Below are 18,426 nucleotides of genomic sequence, written 5' to 3'. Positions count from 1 at the left end.
GAACCCAATGATTCAGTTCATTGAAAACACTGATCATTCCATCACTATCAGGATCAAAGACAGAACCTTGTGGTCCAAAGGAGAGTGTTCTACCAACTGAGCTGCCCTTCCTACTAAGATACACTATGGACAAAGTATTGGTCAAATGTTGTTTGAATGGACTGAGTTGTTTCTACTTTGATGGTTACTGTAGTTGCAGGGAGGCTGCTGGGAGGTTAGGTTTTTAACTAGTTTATTAATAACTTGTTCATGATCTATTAACTATTTATAGCATAGTTTTAAATCATTAAATCATTAACCACTAACAAACATTCATCAAGTCATGAATAACACATTAACTAATACTTTGGGAATGATTAATTCACTATTATAAGGGAAGGTTATTCTAAAGTGTTAACATGTTCACACAGTTAATACATTCTGATTCTTATTGGTTTATTGTCTTTTCACAGAACACCTGGGTGTGTTTTCAGAGAAGCAGAGAGTCATCACTGGTGGAGAGAGGAGGCAATACATGTGTGTCCATTCAGCTTTTAAATAATCATAGCAGCAGCACAATGATGACATCATCAACCTTTTAAATAATCATAACAGCAGCACAATGATGACATCATCAACCTTTTTCACAGATGTGTCTTTTAAACAATTAAAAATGCTAATTGGCTAGCCAAGGCTAACGATAATTAGTGTGGAGACTTGTGGAGTCTTTTTGGCCCAGGTCGACGTGGTTTTGAGGTGAGGTTAGGGTTAAGGTTAGGTTTGTAGTCATAGTTTTAGTGAGGTTAAAGTCATTTATTATGTAATCATTTATAATGTGTGATAATTAATGTGTTACGATCATTATGACATCAGTCCCTGTGATGGGTGGACCTAGACCCTCTAGGGGTCTGGGGTGATGGGTGGACCTAGACCCTCTAGGGGTCTGGGGTGATGGGTGGACCTAGACCCTCTAGGGGTCTGAGGTGATGGGTGGACCTAGACCCTCTAGGGGTCTGAGGTGATGGGTCCACCCAAATTAGACAATGGTGGGCTGCCATAGTCTAGGAAATGAATGGGAAACACTGATGACATGCAATCATTTATGTTAAGTAATGATTTATATGTAATAATTATGTAATCATTTGCAATATGTAATCATGAGCAGGGAAGCAGATCTTAATTTAAGGGGGAACCACAAGAAATGACTTTCTGAAGGGAACATCAATAATATCACCAACATAGAGTTAACGCTTGGATTTTAAACAAACTAATAATGTTCACAATGATTACAGTTTGTCTGACATTTAGCATTAAATAAACACCAAATCCATGTTCAATATATGAAACAAACTAATGTCAACAATAACAAAGGTCGTTCAAACTTTACTAAAGTAAAGAACAAAATAAGTGTCTAATTCAGACAGTTTAGATATTCCTTGATCAGTATTATTTATCTTTCCGTTTTTCAGCTCCACTGTTGTGTTTCTATCCGTTCATATTGGCTGAACTTCACTCATTAAACTAGTTAACAGCTCTGTGGACAAGTGATGATGATGAAGATGATGAAGAAGCTTGTGGATGTATTTATTTGGTAGTTGTTGATGATCAGGACACACAGGTGGCAAAAACAAAACCTTGAAATATGTATTTTAAATGATATCATTTATTTCTAAATACTTTTTTGTGTCAGACATGTCCCCTCTTTCTCCCTGGGATCTGCACCCCTGACCATGAATGGTTTGAAGTTTAGCCGTTAGATTGTGGGTTTCATTTGCTTGGTTTGAATATCAATAAAAGAAGGAGAAACATTGTGTCACATTGTATCACTTTGACTTCCACAAGGTCACACCAAACCCACTATTTACAATTTCCAATACTTCTACTTTTTACTCCACTACATCTCAGATGCAAATATTACACTTTTACTCTACTACATTTATTTGAAAACTTTACTTACTAGTTACATTTCAGATATACATTATGACATCATAAAACATACATTAACCATTTTAACCCTATTTTATACATAGGCTATTTGAAAATAGCAGATCTACAAGCTCACGCGATGCGACGCAACAGTGGTTTTCCACCACTGCCAAGGACAAACCTTTGTTTACCATGTTGATGATGAAGAGACTCATTTTTCGTTCACACGTACACGGGTATTCTTTTAAATAAACGTTTTAGTTTTCGTTAAGATCTGCGTCTACACGGCCCGTTTACAAACATATCTCTGTCCACACAGCAACGTATTAAGACAGTAAAAACACAGCTGTCACAAGACTGTCTATTTACAGCGCTCAACAACTGCAGTCTCGTGATGATAGACACATATATCTTAATATCTTAATATCTCCTAATTAAGACAGTTACAGCGTCTGCTGCTAGCGCAGCTGTACAATCTGAAGCAGTGACACAACATGAGGCCCCAGACCCCAATAACTCTAGTGATGAGGAGGTAGAACTGCTGGGAGCAACAAGTCCCAGTGCTCCCAATGAGCAGGTTGGTGCCTTGCATGGTTTGTTTTTGTCGGGTGCGGACACGGTGTGTGTGACTGAATGTGTGTGTGTGTGTGTGTGTGTGTGTGAATGAATGGGTAAATGTAACTTAAATAAGACCAGGAGACCTGGTTGTGCCAGACCTAAGCCGGTGTTGTTCTGAAATCATTGTGTCTTACGTTATATACCAACCGTATTTATACTTGTGACATAATAGTGATGTCACGACTAGTCTGTGCCTATTTATTCATGCATAAGAAACTTAACCACAACCAGACATACCATGTATGGACACATTGGTGACAAAGGCTCGTGTAGGCCATACCTTTCAGGTCTGGCAATAATAATGCTCATTAAAGCGCTTTGGATAAAAGCGCTATACTATATAAATGCCCCAATGATTATTTACCATTTAGGTGGGGGTGAACCTAGATAAAGGCAGAAACCTGCTGGAAGAGGCTTCTGAGCCAGGGCCCTCATATACCCAGTCACCACAGTCTGAAGCAGAGGGTCGGGCACCAGCAGCGCAAAAAGTTACACTGCCTGTTGAGGCGGCCCAGCCGGCCCAAACAACGGAGGATTCCTACAACAGTGATCCTGCTGGTTGGGGTAAAGTTGATGACAGAGTTCAATACTACTGGATAAAGATGGGGTTAGGGTTAGGGTCATGTCAAAATAAGGCGGTGGATAAGGAGCAAAAGAGTGAACTCAAGCGTGAGCTCCAAAACGGCGAGCTGGTGTCCAGAGAATGGCTTCTTTATTCCCCGTCCACTGGTTCAATTTATTGTTTTGCTTGCCGACTGTTTTGTGATGATGGAAATGGACAATGCCCGTTTAAAACCGGCTGGAGTGACTGGAAACATGCCTCGGAAAAATGACCCAAACATGAGAACAGTGACAGCCACAGGAAGGCCATGTTAACATACATTAGACGTGCATCAGATATTGGAGTAATTGACACTGAACTGAGAAAACAGCTGGAGTCGCAGTATACATACTGGACAGATGTACTGAGGAGAGTAGTGCTAGTTGTCACATTTTTGTCAGAGCGGGGAATGGCTTTCCGGGGCACAAGTGAAATAAATGGCAGGCCTGACAATGGAAATTACTTGGGCATCCTTGAGGTAATAGGTGAGTTTGACCCATTTTTGAAGTCACACATAGAAAAATATGGTAATGCTGGATCAGGTAATAATACCTGGGATTTATATAGCGCTTTTTTGAGTACTCAAAGTCGCTTTACAAGGCTAAACTAAGTGGAACATAATCAAAACAAAACAACAAAACAAAACCCCCTCTTATCTTTCCTCGACCATATGTGAAGAACTTATTCAGCTGATGGGTGATCGGGTGCTGTCAGATATCATCAGTGAAGTTAAAATGGCCAAATACTTCTCAATTAGCCTTGATTCAACCCCCGATGTTTCACACACGTATCAGCTCACGTTCATTTTACGTTATGTGTCACCCGAAGGCGACGTTTATGAACGCTTCTTAAAATGTCTTCCTATACAAAGCCACACAGGGGAGGCTCTGTGTGAGTCCGTGATCACTGTTTTAGAGGAGATGGATATTGACATAGGCAATTGTAGGGGACAATGCTAAGACAATGCTGCAAATATGTCAGGAGTTTATAAAGGTTTACAAGCTCGCATCAAAGAGATAAATCCACTAATTGAATGGGTCCCGTGCGCAGCGCACACACTGAATCTGGTTGGTGTCAGCAGCGTCAACTGCTGCTTAGAGACAGATGATTTTTTCAACTTTTTTCAAAATGTGTTCAACTTCTGTTCCAAGTCAACAGCTAGAAGGACAGTTGTAACTGCAGGATTTACAGGCCAATGAAAACAAACGCATTGAAACACTGACATCTCTCTCTGACACCAGATGGGCTGCACACGCACAAGCCACACAGACACTGTGCAGAAATTATGCAAATATTCAAGACTCACTTAAGAGCATTGCTGATAACAACAAACAAAACGCTCCAACTCCAAAAGAAGCAATGTCACTTTACAAAACAATGAACAAACTGGAGGTTGCTTTTCTGAGTAATATGTGGAATTGTATTCTCCAGCGTTTTGGGACTACAAGTGAGGCTTTACAGGCTGTGCGTCTGGACCTGTGTAATGCAGTTGATTTAGTCCGATGGTTGAGGCTTGTGAGATAACTTTGATGTGTTTGAGGCCCAAGCTAAAATGATGTCTCCAACAGTCTCAACACTTCACAAAGCAGACATAGATAGACAAAGAAAACGTACAGTTCAAGTGGATGAGTCCACAGCACATGAGGTTAACTTATCAGGCAGAGAAAAGTTCTCCTCTGGTGTATATGTGACTGTTATGGATAGGTTAATTGCAGAACTAGATCACAGGTATAAGTCATATAATGACCTCAGCAACACTTTTGGCTTCCTGAACAATATCGCTGCTCTGTCTGCACAAGAGCTGTGCAATAAAGCAGCTGATCTCCAGAGGAGATATTCAACAGACTTGGAGTTAAACTTTGTGGAAGAGGTTGTCCAATACAAACAATACATCAGCAGTGATGATACTTCTTCTGCAATAGAGCTTTTCCAGTCTCTGAGGGAAAAACAAATCTGCAGTCCTACTTCCCAAATGTGGACATTGCTTTTAGGCTTTACCTGACATTACCTGTGACTAATGCAAGTGGTGAGCGCAGTTTCTCTAAGCTGGCACTAATAAAGAATAGACTGAGATCCACAATGGGACAATACAGGCTAAATAGTCTGACTCTAATGTCATTCGAGAGTGACGTCCTCCGCAAACTGGATTTTGATTAAGGACTTTTCTGCCAATAAATCCAGAAGACACAATATCTAAAATGTAAGCATCATACAGAATACAGTTCATATTTCACAGTATGCAAACAGAAAAAAAGAGAATATACTGGATCACTACTTGTTAGGGTTGAAACACACAGCTTGCTTAAGCTTATACTGTATGGATCACTTGTTATTGTGTTTGTAACACAGCTTGCTTTTGCTTACACTTGCTTACACAGGGTCTGGATCACTAACTGTTATTGTGTTCTTGATATTAAGAAGCATAAAATAAAGCTTTCACATTGCACAGTGCATACTCTTTCTTTATTGCTCATCTCTGTTACTGTGATTCTTTTATCAGTGCACATTGTGAAAAAAGGTATTTGACCCTTCCCTTCACAGCTAATAGAGATTTATTTATTTTAAGAATCGGTTCAGAATTGAATGAGTATGTATGGCTATAGTTAAATGTGAAGCTCTTTCTGCTATAAATATGCATCCATATACTACTCCACTTCAAGGAGTACATTTTGTTGGACCGAAATAACCAAATTAAACCCGAAATAAAAAGAAAAACAACCCGAAAAACCTGACGAGTTGTGAGCTTGTAGATCTGCTATTCTCAATTAACAGATGTATACAGGTTTCATGTGGTCAAACTATATTCAAATAAACGGTTACACATAGTTCACTTTTTCTTTTCTTGTAGCAATTTTTAATTTACAGAACATTGTCAAATTGCATTACATTTAGTGCAAATAATAACACTTCCGATGTACAACATAGAAATATACAAAGTATGTCGATTCCTTCTCAAAATATTTAGTTCCAGGGACCCCCATCTCAAAATATTTAGTTCCAGGGACCCCCAGAAGGACAGATTTGAGTAAAAAAATGCTTAAAAAAAGATATATATTCAAAGACTTGCACCAATTTAGAGCAATAAAAATAGCAGATCTACAAGCTCATAGCACGGCAGCAAGTGCAGCGCTATGAACTTGTATATCTGCTATTTTTTTTAGTATAAAACATGGATAAAGTGGTTACACAGATGTGTTCCCGGGTTGAAGGGGTTAATGTAGTAAAAAAAAAGCCTACAGGGTTCAGAGGCTAAATTCCATTCCCCCAAACTCGCTCACTCGCTCACTCTCCTCGCTTCCTACACTCGCGCCTAAGCCCCGCCCCTATGAGGAGCTGAGGATTATTTGTGAGGACAGAGTGGTGGAGTGGTTGGCCTCACAGGATCAGAATGACCTCAGTGTCATTTCAAAGCCACGGAAAATTCCACGATCACTTATGACGTTTGATACAGCTGGACCAGAGCAGAGCCGTGGATGAAAATATACAATAATATGCAGGTATAGAATAATATACAGGTATAGAATAATATACATGCATAGAATAATATGCAGGTATAGAATAATATGCAGGTATAGAATAATATGCAGGTATAGAATAATATGCAGGTATAGAATAATATGCAGGTATAGAATAATATACATGTATAGAATAATATGCAGGTATAGAATAATATACATGTATAGAATAATATGCAGGTATAGAATAATATGCAGGTATAGAATAATATACATGTATAGAATAATATACATGTATAGAATAATATACAGGTATAGAATAATATACATGTATAGAATAATATGCAGGTATAGAATAATATGCAGGTATAGAATAATATACATGTATAGAATAATATACATGCATAGAATAATATACATGCATAGAATAATATGCAGGTATAGAATAATATGCAGGTATAGAATAATATACATGTATAGAATAATATACATGCATAGAATAATATACATGCATAGAATAATATACATGCATAGAATAATATACATCCATAGAATAATATGCAGGTATAGAATAATATACATGTATAGAATAATATACATGTATAGAATAATATGCAGGTATAGAATAATATACATGTATAGAATAATATGCAGGTATAGAATAATATACAGGTATAGAATAATATGCAGGTATAGAATAATATACATGTATAGAATAATATGCAGGTATAGAATAATATACAGGTATAGAATAATATACATGTATAGAATAATATGCAGGTATAGAATAATATGCAGGTATAGAATAATATACATGTATAGAATAATATGCAGGTATAGAATAATATACATGCATAGAATAATATACATGCATAGAATAATATGCAGGTATAGAATAATATACATGTATAGAATAATATGCAGGTATAGAATAATATACATGTATAGAATAATATACATGCATAGAATAATATACATGCATAGAATAATATACATGCATAGAATAATATGCAGGTATAGAATAATATACATGTATAGAATAATATACATGTATAGAATAATATGCAGGTATAGAATAATATACATGTATAGAATAATATACATGTATAGAATAATATACATGTATAGAATAATATGCAGGTATAGAATAATATACATGTATAGAATAATATACATGTATAGAATAATATGCAGGTATAGAATAATATGCAGGTATAGAATAATATGCAGGTATAGAATAATATACATGTATAGAATAATATGCAGGTATAGAATAATATGCAGGTATAGAATAATACAGAATATAAGAATAGACAATTCATCAATGTGGATAAATGGCCTCATTGTTATCTTTATAGTTAACATTTTGTACAAAGACATTTATTCCTGAAATAGTGAACGAAGCGCCAGGATGAGCAAACTTACATTTATGAATTAAATCCTGACCCGTCCCTCATGAGAGTGTGTCTGCTGCCTGTTCCTAAAACCACCTTATAGAGAGACCACTGGAGAGACAGACAGACAGACAGACAGACAGACAGACAGACAGACAGAGAGACAGGCAGACAGAGAGACAGACAGACAGACAGACAGACAGACAGACAGACAGACAGACAGACAGGCAGACAGAGAGACAGACAGACAGACAGACAGACAGACAGACAGACAGACAGACAGACAGACAGACAGACAGACAGAGAGACAGACAGACAGACAGACAGACAGACAGACAGACAGAGACAGAGAGACAGAGAGACAGACAGACAGACAGACAGACAGACAGAGAGACAGACAGACAGACAGACAGACAGACAGACAGACAGACAGACAGACAGACAGACAGACAGACAGTAATGACATGTGTGTGAGTGGTTCTGAAGCAATCTCGCATTTATGGCAGAATCACTATTTTGAGCTGTTTAACTGTGTGAAAAGCAGGTGGAAACAGTACTCACATTTCTTACTTAAGTAAAAGTATCAATACTGCAATATAGAAATACTCTGTTACAAGTAAAAGTACGGAATTCAAAATTGACTCGAGTAAAAGTACAAAGGTATTGGTGTCAGAATGTACTTAAAGTACAAAAGTAAAAAGTACTCCTCATGCAGAATGTCCCATTTCACAAGTTCAAAATGTATACAAATCTTTTGAAAATAGCAGATCTACAAGCTCACAATGCGTCACATCTGTGAGCTTGTAGATCTGCTATTTTCAAATGGCCAAAATATATATAGGGTAAATGTATGTTTTGAGATAATAATCTAACTCTGCAAAGTAACTAGTAAATAAGCTGTCAAATAATTGTAGTGGAGTAAAAGTACAATATTTGCCTCTGAGATGTAGTGGAGTAGAAGTAAAAGAACTGGAAATAGGTTAGGTTTAGACATAGTTTTACTGAGGTTAAGGTTAGGAATAAGGTTAGGTTTAGACATAGTTTTACTGAGGTTAAGGTTAGGAATAAGGTTAGGTTTAGACATAGTTTTACTGAGGTTAAGGTTATAGGAATAAGGTTAGGTTTAGACATAGTTTTACTGAGGTTAAGGTTAGGAATAAGGTTAGGTTTAGACATAGTTTTACTGAGGTTAAGGTTATAGGAATAAGGTTAGGTTTAGACATAGTTTTACTGAGGTTAAGGTTAGGAATAAGGTTAGGTTTAGACATAGTTTTACTGAGGTTAAGGTTAGGAATAAGGTTAGGTTTAGACATAGTTTTACTGAGGTTAAGGTTAGGAATAAGGTTTGGTTTAGACATAGTTTTACTGCGGTTAAGTTTAGGAATAAGGTTAGGTTTAGACATAGTTTTACTGAGGTTAAGGTTAGGAATAAGGTTAGGTTTAGACATAGTTTTACTGAGGTTAAGGTTATAGGAATAAGGTTAGGTTTAGACATAGTTTTACTGAGGTTAAGGTTAGGAATAAGGTTAGGTTTAGACATAGTTTTACTGAGGTTAAGTTTAGGAATAAGGTTAGGTTTAGACATAGTTTTACTGAGGTTAAGGTTAGGAATAAGGTTAGGTTTAGACATAGTTTTACTGAGGTTACGTTTAGGAATAAGGTTAGGTTTAGACATAGTTTTACTGAGGTTACGTTTAGGAATAAGTTTAGGTTTAGACATAGTTTTACTCGCGATGCGATGTCAGCTTGTAGATCTGCTATTTTCAAATAAAATAGGGCTGAAGTAGTTAATGCATGTTTTATAATGTAATAATGTATTTCTGCAAAGTAACTAGTAACTAAAGTTTTCAAATACGTTTAGAAATACTTGGTGGCGACCGTTCTGAGGTCCTAAAAACTATATTAACAACAACAACAACAACAATATAATAACAATAACACACTGTACCTCCGGACATCTCCAGAGATGAAGGTGAAGGTAAGGGCGTGGCCACCAGGTGGGCGGAGCCACGGCTCCGGTTGGAGATCCGGTGATGTCTGAGGAACAACCCACTGGAGTGGAGTCTGAGCGCCCCTTCATCATCCTCATCATCATCCTCCTCCTCCTCAGAGCTCCTCAGATGCACACAGATGAAGATGCTTCTTTTACTAGAGCAGAAAAAACACATCAGTATCACCATTATTTATAACCTTTTCCTCCATTACCATTAAACATTTAAATAAATAAATAAATAGCAAAAATAGGGCTTGTATATCCACTATTTTCTCCATTTTTGCCACCATTGTAAAACAGAAAATAATTAATTTGAACACTTATGTTTTTATTTTACTTTATTCTGGGGCAGTGCGATGCACATATCTCAATATGTATGCCAAATATCTCAATAGCTATACAATATGTATAACAATATATTTAAATTCCAGACATCTTGTGTTGTTTATAGCAACTAAAGACAGTTGCTTCCTACTCAAACGTACTTCATCTGAACATGTTTAGTGCCAGGGAGCCCCATATACTACATTTGTGTTGTTACAATGTTTACAATATTACACATTTTATTTCAACATTTGTTTTGAAAATAGCAGATGTATACCGTGTGTAGGTTTAAATGTCTCATGTGGTCTATAAACTACATTAGTAGCTTATTTTCATAGTCCTGGTTGCTTATTTCTCTCACTAAATCACCACTGCTTGGTGGTGGAAAAAGTACTCCAGTACTGAAACATAATAACATAAACATAAATAACATCACTCTGACACATGACAGTCATATCATGACAGTCATGAAGGAACTTCAACCTGGTGTTGTCTCTTTCTCCATTTACAACCCGTACATCTACATAAACGTTCACATTTACAATATAAAGTGCTGACCTCATGGCCACGGATGTTAACATTATGTACGGGCCCTCAGAAGTACCCGTATCTTCCATATTGTTTAATAAAAAGCATTTTAATCCGATTGGTGGCCATTTTTTTAATGTGCTTTCAACTACGCGCACCTATCGGTTGGGAGGTGTACTGCACTCTGATACATTATAACTTGATAAGAAAATGGCCAACGATCGGATTAAAATACTTTTTATTGAACAATACTGAAGATACGGGTACTTATAAAGACCCGTAAATGGTTGTAACATCCATGGCCATGAGGTAAACACTTTATATTAAAAATATGAACGTTTATGTAGATGTACGGACTGTTAATGGAGAAAGTGCAAACACCAGGTTGAAATTCTGACATGACGCTCGCGACAGACAAGCGTCACGTGACCCATGGCTACACTGCTTGTTGACATGTTTGTTTACCTTTGACTCCCAGAGGAGGAGAACAGCAGGAGGTGCGCGGAGGAGGATGAGGAGGAGGAGGAGGAGGAGGAGGAGGTGTTCATAAACAACACATTAAAGCTCTTCCTGTCGGCCAGCGCGTGCAGAGGGTTGATGTTTGATGAAGGAAACCTCTCACCAAGCGACACCAGAAACACCTCCACGGGCGCCGCCATCTTGAATGACGTAACCCACCGTCCATGCTGACGTCATGACGTATGATGATGAAGCAGCGTATGTGAGAGAGAGCCGCTTGGAGAAGTGGAAGAAAATACTCATATTTTTGGGGCGGTGTAACCGCCCCCTATAAGTGAGTTTTGGACACTGACCAATCCTGCACCGTGATTGGCCAATAGTCTACTACGCAGTCTACACCCCTAACCCTTCCATTGTTAATGCAAATCGATACTTTTGCAAAGTCAGCCAATCACAGTACAGCTTGTGTCACCACCACTAACTGTAATGTGATTGGCTGACTTTGCAAATTCAGGACTGTGATTGGCTAGCGAAACACATGACACATGTGCAGCCCTATGAATAGCAGTATGGACTTAAAAAAAGTCATTTTTTAAGTGAGTCAAAAAAGTAGTAGTATATCAAAATATACTTAAAGCTCGAAAAGTAAAAGTATCACAATTTTTTTTAAATAGCAGATGTACATGCTCACAAAGCCTCGCGACGCGTTGTGAGCTTGTAGATCTGCTATTTTCAAATAGCCTATGTATAAAATATGACTAAAGTTAAAAGTTAATGTATGTTTTATAATGTAATAATTTATTGGCAAAGTAATTAGTAACTTTTCAAATAATTGTAGTGGAGTAAAAGTACAATATTTGCCTCTGAGATATAGTGGAGTAGAAGTAAAAGTATTGCAAATTGGAAATGCTCCAGTAAAGTAAAAAGTAACTCAAAATTGTACTTAAGTACCACTGTGTCTCTCTCTCTCTCTCTCTCTCTCTCTCTCTCTCTCTCTCTCTCTCTCTCTCTCTCTCTCTCTCTCTCTCTCTCTCTCTCTCTGTGAGAGATCCTGTGACAACAAACTGTCTGTCTGTCTGTCTGTCTGTCTGTCTGTCTGTCTGTCTGTCTGTGTCTCCCTCTAACTGGTGATGTTTAATAAAATAATGATCCTGATTGGCTAATGAGTGAATCAGGAAGTGAAATTAAGTTTGAGGAGTTTCCTGTCAGTAGCTTCAACCACACACACACACACACACACACACACACACACACACACACACACACACACACACACACACACACACACACACTGTCACAAGGGTGGGAGGGGACGGGGTTTACACAAAAACTATGGAACGCTGACTGGTATTATTTTACACTATGGAATTGGAAATACTAGAGCATATTCACATGGCGGCCATTTTGTCATTTTGCATTGAAGAAACGGGGTGGCATTTCATTACAGTTTTTCTCGATTGCTAAAGCACAATTTCTAGATCTCTGAGCACAATGACCAGTTGCCTAAACACATTTAATAAATCAGGCCCCCAGTTGGCTTAACTATAAACACATTTCACCTCAATCTCCGATTTCACAAAACTCTGAACACATTGGCATTTGCCAAAACACACGTTGCAGAACTCTAAACACATTTGCACTTAGTCTAAACACTTTCGCACTTGCTAAAACACACGTTGCACAACAATATGAACACATTCTCATTCACTGAACTCATTTTGCTCACATGATGCAAAATGGTAGACTCAGTCATCAAAAGTTGAACACAACGAAGGCACAGGTGTCATTGCTTAAACACGGTGACTCAAAATTGAAGACACCTGCCACTGATGTGACAACACCTATATAGGCCAGTTTAGAATGCACAGTTTGCTGAAGGTGCCAAACAGCAACACAATGGACAGAGGCAGAGTTCGTGTCAGAGGTGGAATACACAGAGGAGGAGGAGGAGGAGCAGGCCAAGGAGAATTTTTGACATGTTTTATTTTGTACTGTATTTCCCCATTAGTTGTCATCAATAAATGGGATTCAATTCCCCCAAAAAGAATCTGTGACTTACTATTGATTACTATACAGATGTGATTACTATACAGATGATGGGATATATAGAACATCACACCCTGAACATTGTGTTTTCAATTTTTATTGAAGTGTGTGATTGATACCCAATAGTGTTTACATTTTTGCAAGCTGCGAGGACGATTTTGTTGTCAAAGTTTTGGTTTGGCCATAGGAGCCACAGTTTTGTGGTGAAAGTTTGGGTTTTGGAGTGAGAGTTTGGTTTTGCAAAGAGAATGCGAGTTTTTGAGGAGCTAGCTTGAGAAAAGTGTTTTGTGTTTAGAGTTTAGTGAAAACGGAGGGCAGTTTCCAGAAATGTGTTCTGACATTCGAGAAAAACTGTAACTTAATAATAAAATGGCCGCCGTGTGAATATGGTCTTCAGAGACCACACCCCCTTGTCACCCTGCATAATAATACATATGTGCAGAGTAGACCAGTGGAGTGGAGAGCATTTTATTTGGGTTTTCTCTTCTGAAGTGACCAGATATTTACGGGTCCATTTGGTTCCATTTGTACACTCTCAGAGTTATGGGGGTCCTTGCAAATAAAACATTTGAGAACCACTAGTAGGACTCCTAATGTGTCATATATAGTGTTGTAGTAAATCAGAGCCAAACATATTCTGAAGAAAACCCAGAGACTTGACATTCAGTAATTGGGTCTTATGATTAAAATAAGAACATTATAATGGTGTGTAAATGAAGAATTTGCCACGGACACATTTGTCCATGTACGGACATATTGATGACCCCTGGGTTAGACATAAGGTGCATAAGGTACAGTATGTACATGAGGTTAGACATAAGGTGCATAAGGTACAGTATGTACATGAGGAGACATAAGGTGCATAAGGTACAGTATGTACATAAGGAGACATAAGGTTCATAAGCAGCAGCTATATACATGATTATGTGCAAAAATCCACTTTGTTGTCTTTCTGGAAACAGATGATGTAACATCATATCTTTAATCTGATTGGCTGATTCTTCTAAACTATAAAACGAGTCCTCCTTCATTCTCTTTCAGACTCCAGAACTTCTCTTGAGGTAAACATGTGTTTATTCTGATCTGTTTATTCTGATCTGTTTATTCTGATCTGTAATATATTAGAGTATATTTATATTGTTATATTTATATTATTAAAACATACAGTATATGTATATTGTTATACATACATTATATGTATATTTTGATAAATGAAATATATATCTATATTGTTATTAATATAAATAAACATTATGTCTGTTGAGTATATACTGAATAACGTACTGTTATATTGATATATCAAATATACATACAGTTTATTCATACACGCACACATGCGCACACACGCAAGCACGCACACACACACACACACACACACGCGCGCACGCGCACGCACGCACGCACACACACACACACACACACACACACACACACACACACACACACACACACACACACACACACACACACACACACACACACACACACACACACACACACACACACACACACACACACACACACACATCCTTCTCATGTGACACTTTGATCACATGACCAGTGTGTTTTTAAAGCTATCGATGGTTTCAGCAGTGAGATGTAATGAGGCTTAGATTGATGTTTAATGAACATGAACAGCATTTTACCAGTGACGCTGAACACACACACACACACACACACACACACACACACACACACACACACACACACACACACACACACACACACACACACACACACACACACACACACACACACACACACACACACACACACAGAGTGTGTTGTGTCATTTAAGCCCATATGATCAGGGCCCTTCTGGTAGTTCTAGAGTCAGGTTTACTCTACCTAACAACACTAGTAGGAGCTAAATGTGTTATTTTATTATTAGTAGTATTGTGCACTGGGTTAGATAATTAGTTAGGGAAAGTTAGCCTAATGTCTGACCAATCTGTAATATAAATGCTTAACACTAGCTTTCTTCACAAACATGTTCATAAAGGTGTCTACAAACACCTCTCAATTTGTTCCAACCCAACTCCCTTGGGATACTTTGTGGGAGCCAATCAAAGTTGGGGTACCCGGAGGGCCTGGGCAAAAACCTGGAACAATTCAAATTGGCCAAAATGAACTTCTGGGATGTCTAATTATAGGTTTTCAGGGGTCCTGAATCCATTCCAACCCTTAGTTTTTAGTAAAAAATTACTCCTGGCCATTAAAGTGGCCACACCTACTTTTATCCGTCACATTGTGGTGGCTGTAATTGTCATCTACCTGGGCCCTCTCAGACCCCCACCTTTCAAGCAATGCATTCTGGGATAGGTGTTAAAATTTCACAGATCACTGAAGTGAACCTTTCAGGTTCTGTCTATTCAGCTCTCTGTATCTCTGCAAAACATCACTCTATAAGCCATATCTCCTAAACTGGTGGGTCAAACTGTACAACCAACATGTCAATGTGTAGTTATGATTCCTGCTTTCATATGACATGACAACATGTCAATGTGTAGTTATGATTCCTGCTTTCATATGACATGAAAAAACTAAAATGCTTTCAAGTAGTACAGGATGCGTTGTCAGATAAAGTGCAGGATTAGAGATGTTCACAAGCAGTGAAAGTAACTAAGTACATGTACTCAAGTCTCTTCAGTTTATTCTGATCTGTTTATTCTCACCTATTAAATTCAGTTCAGTCCTGATCAGTGATGATGAAGATTACAGCCACCCTCCTCATCCTCTCCTCTGTACTTCATGTCAAAGCGATCCCAGGAAGTAAGTACATTATATTTATGTTATTATTTTAAAGATACTGTTATAAATCTACTCTTATATAAAATATTCATTCATAGATGTACTCTTGTTACAGTATATAAAATACATGTATATTTCAGAGAGTACATCAATGGTACACATCACACTTTAAAATGTACTATGGAACACAGTAGAGAACATATTGATTTCTTAGACCTACGGATATCAACAGACAATGAGGGAAACCTGCACACCACTATTTTTCGCAAACCAACAGACCGTAATACTATTTTACATGCACAGAGTCATCACCCCAGACGTATGGTAGAGAATATCCCATACGGACAATTCCTGCGTCTTAAACGCATCTGTAGCGATCCTGCAGACTTAAGAAAAGAAGGCAGATGAAATGAGTAACAGGTTTAAACAGAGGGGATACAAAGCATTGGTTGTACACACAGCCAGAAATAAGACAAAACATGTACAGAGGGAAACCCTTTTGGAATCTGTCAACAAAGACACCCCAGGTAACAGAGTCACATTTGTATCAGAATATAGTAGGCCTACTTCATCTCAAGCGGTTAAAACATTATTTATAAACACTGGAACATACTCAAATGTGACCCCCATTTAAATTATATTGCATCATTACCACCAAGATTCTGTTTTAAAAGAGGAAAAAACATAAGGGACTCTTTTGTCAGTTCTATGTACAAAAGTCCCGTTGTAAGTCATTCAAACTGGTTAAGAACAGAACGGTGTGGTAATCACCCATGTGGTCGATGCACCCACTGTTCAGACACCATGAACACAAATAGGCTGTGGGCCGAGTGCTCCAATTCTGACTTTCATTGATCCCCACTCAGGAACTGCATTCTTTTTTCAGGGTAGTCATATAAAGTTCTTATAAGTTCTGTAACGAATGTTTCCAGCTTCCATTCGTGCACCAGAACCTAAGAGACCGATTTTTAAAAACATGCATTTTTAAACAGGCAAATATGCAGGGCTACTAAGAATCTCCGTGGCAACCAGGAAGAAAACATTCTGCAAAACCGAAACTTCTGGTCCAAAAAGACTAAAATGAGCGTAAAATATAGATTTTCATAACAAACTTGCAACAGCTATACCATAGGCTACTAATAGTTCATTAATAACTATTAGTATGGTTTTTGCAGAATGTTTTTTTCCTGGTTGCCATGGAGATTCTTAGTAGCCCTGCATATTTGCCTGTTTAAAATTGCATTTTGTTTACATTCTCTTGACCAATAAAGAGCACATTTCCAGAGCATGTAAGACTAGAAGAAAAGGTAGCCAAATAAATGGTTTGTATCAAATGCAGTCTATTACCCTGAGGTTCAATAAACCTACTCACTACCAGTAACCTTGAATTAGACATTGCGAATTTCATGGATATATTCTGAACACTTTGCATCTCAACATTTGTACTAAAAAGAAGTACTTGAACTGCATCAAAAAGCATATATTCAGTAGGGTATGGTAACCAGTAGAGGTAGTACAAAAAGTTACTTTTTTAGAGTGATTTATTTTTGGGGCGGTGTAACCGCCCCCTATAAGTGAGTTTTGGACACTGACCAATCCTGCACCGTGATTGGCCAATAGTCTACAACGCAGTCTACACCCCTAACCCTTCCATTGTTAATGCAAATCGATACTTTTGCAAAGTCAGCCAATCACATTACAGCTAGTGTCATCACCACTAACTGTAGTGTGATTGGCTGACTTTGCAAATTCAGGACTGTGATTGGCTAGCGAAACACATGACACATGTGCAGCCCTATGAATAGCAGTATGGACTTTAAAAAAGTAATTTATCCTTTTTTTTAAGTGAGTCATGTTGTGATGACCACACACCGCCCACTTCACACTGGGTGTGATTTTTTAAAATTTTGTTAAGATATTACATAGTATCACATTGCAGCAGCAAACTGTGGCATTGATGGATGAGGAATGTTGAGGAAACAGAACAGGCTTGGTGAATCACACACAACTTGTCTCCCATCTGAAGATGCTGTTTTTAGTATAATATTTATTATTAAGAGCAGCTACTATTACAACATTAAAGAGCCTCCAAATGGGACCCTTTCCAGTTTATCAAGCCGTGATTTGACCAGCCACAATTACACTTTTTGTTAACATTTTCTTTACCTTCCTTGCAATTGACAGAAAGCGGAGCACGCACAAACATTTGCTGTTTTTGTTACTTTTTTCCCCCCGTTTTTTAGTTTCTTTATTTCGGTTTCAGGGAGAGGCGGAGCACGCAAAATACGTCTAATTCTAATAAAATAAAGGTCCATTTGATCTGACAGCCCGGGCCCGTAGGCGGCCGCCTAC

General features: G+C 37.9%; 3 protein-coding genes across 4 annotated transcripts in view; 1 reads left to right on the top strand and 2 right to left on the bottom strand.

The window, feature by feature from the left end:
* LOC311044507 (H-2 class II histocompatibility antigen, E-S beta chain-like) overlaps positions 1 to 920 on the top strand; it is a 43,935-nt gene extending 43,015 nt beyond the window's left edge. For both annotated transcript variants that reach the window (XM_084056146.1, XM_084056147.1), the window contains one exon: positions 453 to 920. The gene's annotated coding sequence lies outside the window, so the exon portion shown is untranslated. The remainder of the gene's footprint in view (positions 1 to 452) is intronic.
* LOC311044154 (mediator of RNA polymerase II transcription subunit 27-like) overlaps positions 1 to 18,426 on the bottom strand; it is a gene marked incomplete at its 5' end in the record, with an annotated part of 192,628 nt that overhangs the window by 101,312 nt on the left and 72,890 nt on the right. The window lies entirely within an intron of this gene.
* Positions 4,742 to 11,477, bottom strand: LOC311043233 (uncharacterized protein; the record flags this gene model as incomplete). The annotated part of the gene is made up of 3 exons (XM_084054409.1): positions 4,742 to 4,815; positions 9,922 to 10,121; positions 11,284 to 11,477. The coding sequence occupies 3 exons, from the start codon at positions 11,475 to 11,477 to the stop codon at positions 4,742 to 4,744; spliced, it is 468 nt and encodes a 155-aa protein (XP_083910535.1).

Source organism: Gymnoscopelus microlampas (genome assembly GCF_963454915.1).
Source record: "Gymnoscopelus microlampas genome assembly, chromosome: 4".
In the NCBI taxonomy this organism is placed as follows: Eukaryota; Metazoa; Chordata; class Actinopteri; order Myctophiformes; family Myctophidae; genus Gymnoscopelus; species Gymnoscopelus microlampas.
Note: the sequence above shows the minus strand (reverse complement) of the source record. Positions and strands in the feature narration are given on the sequence as shown.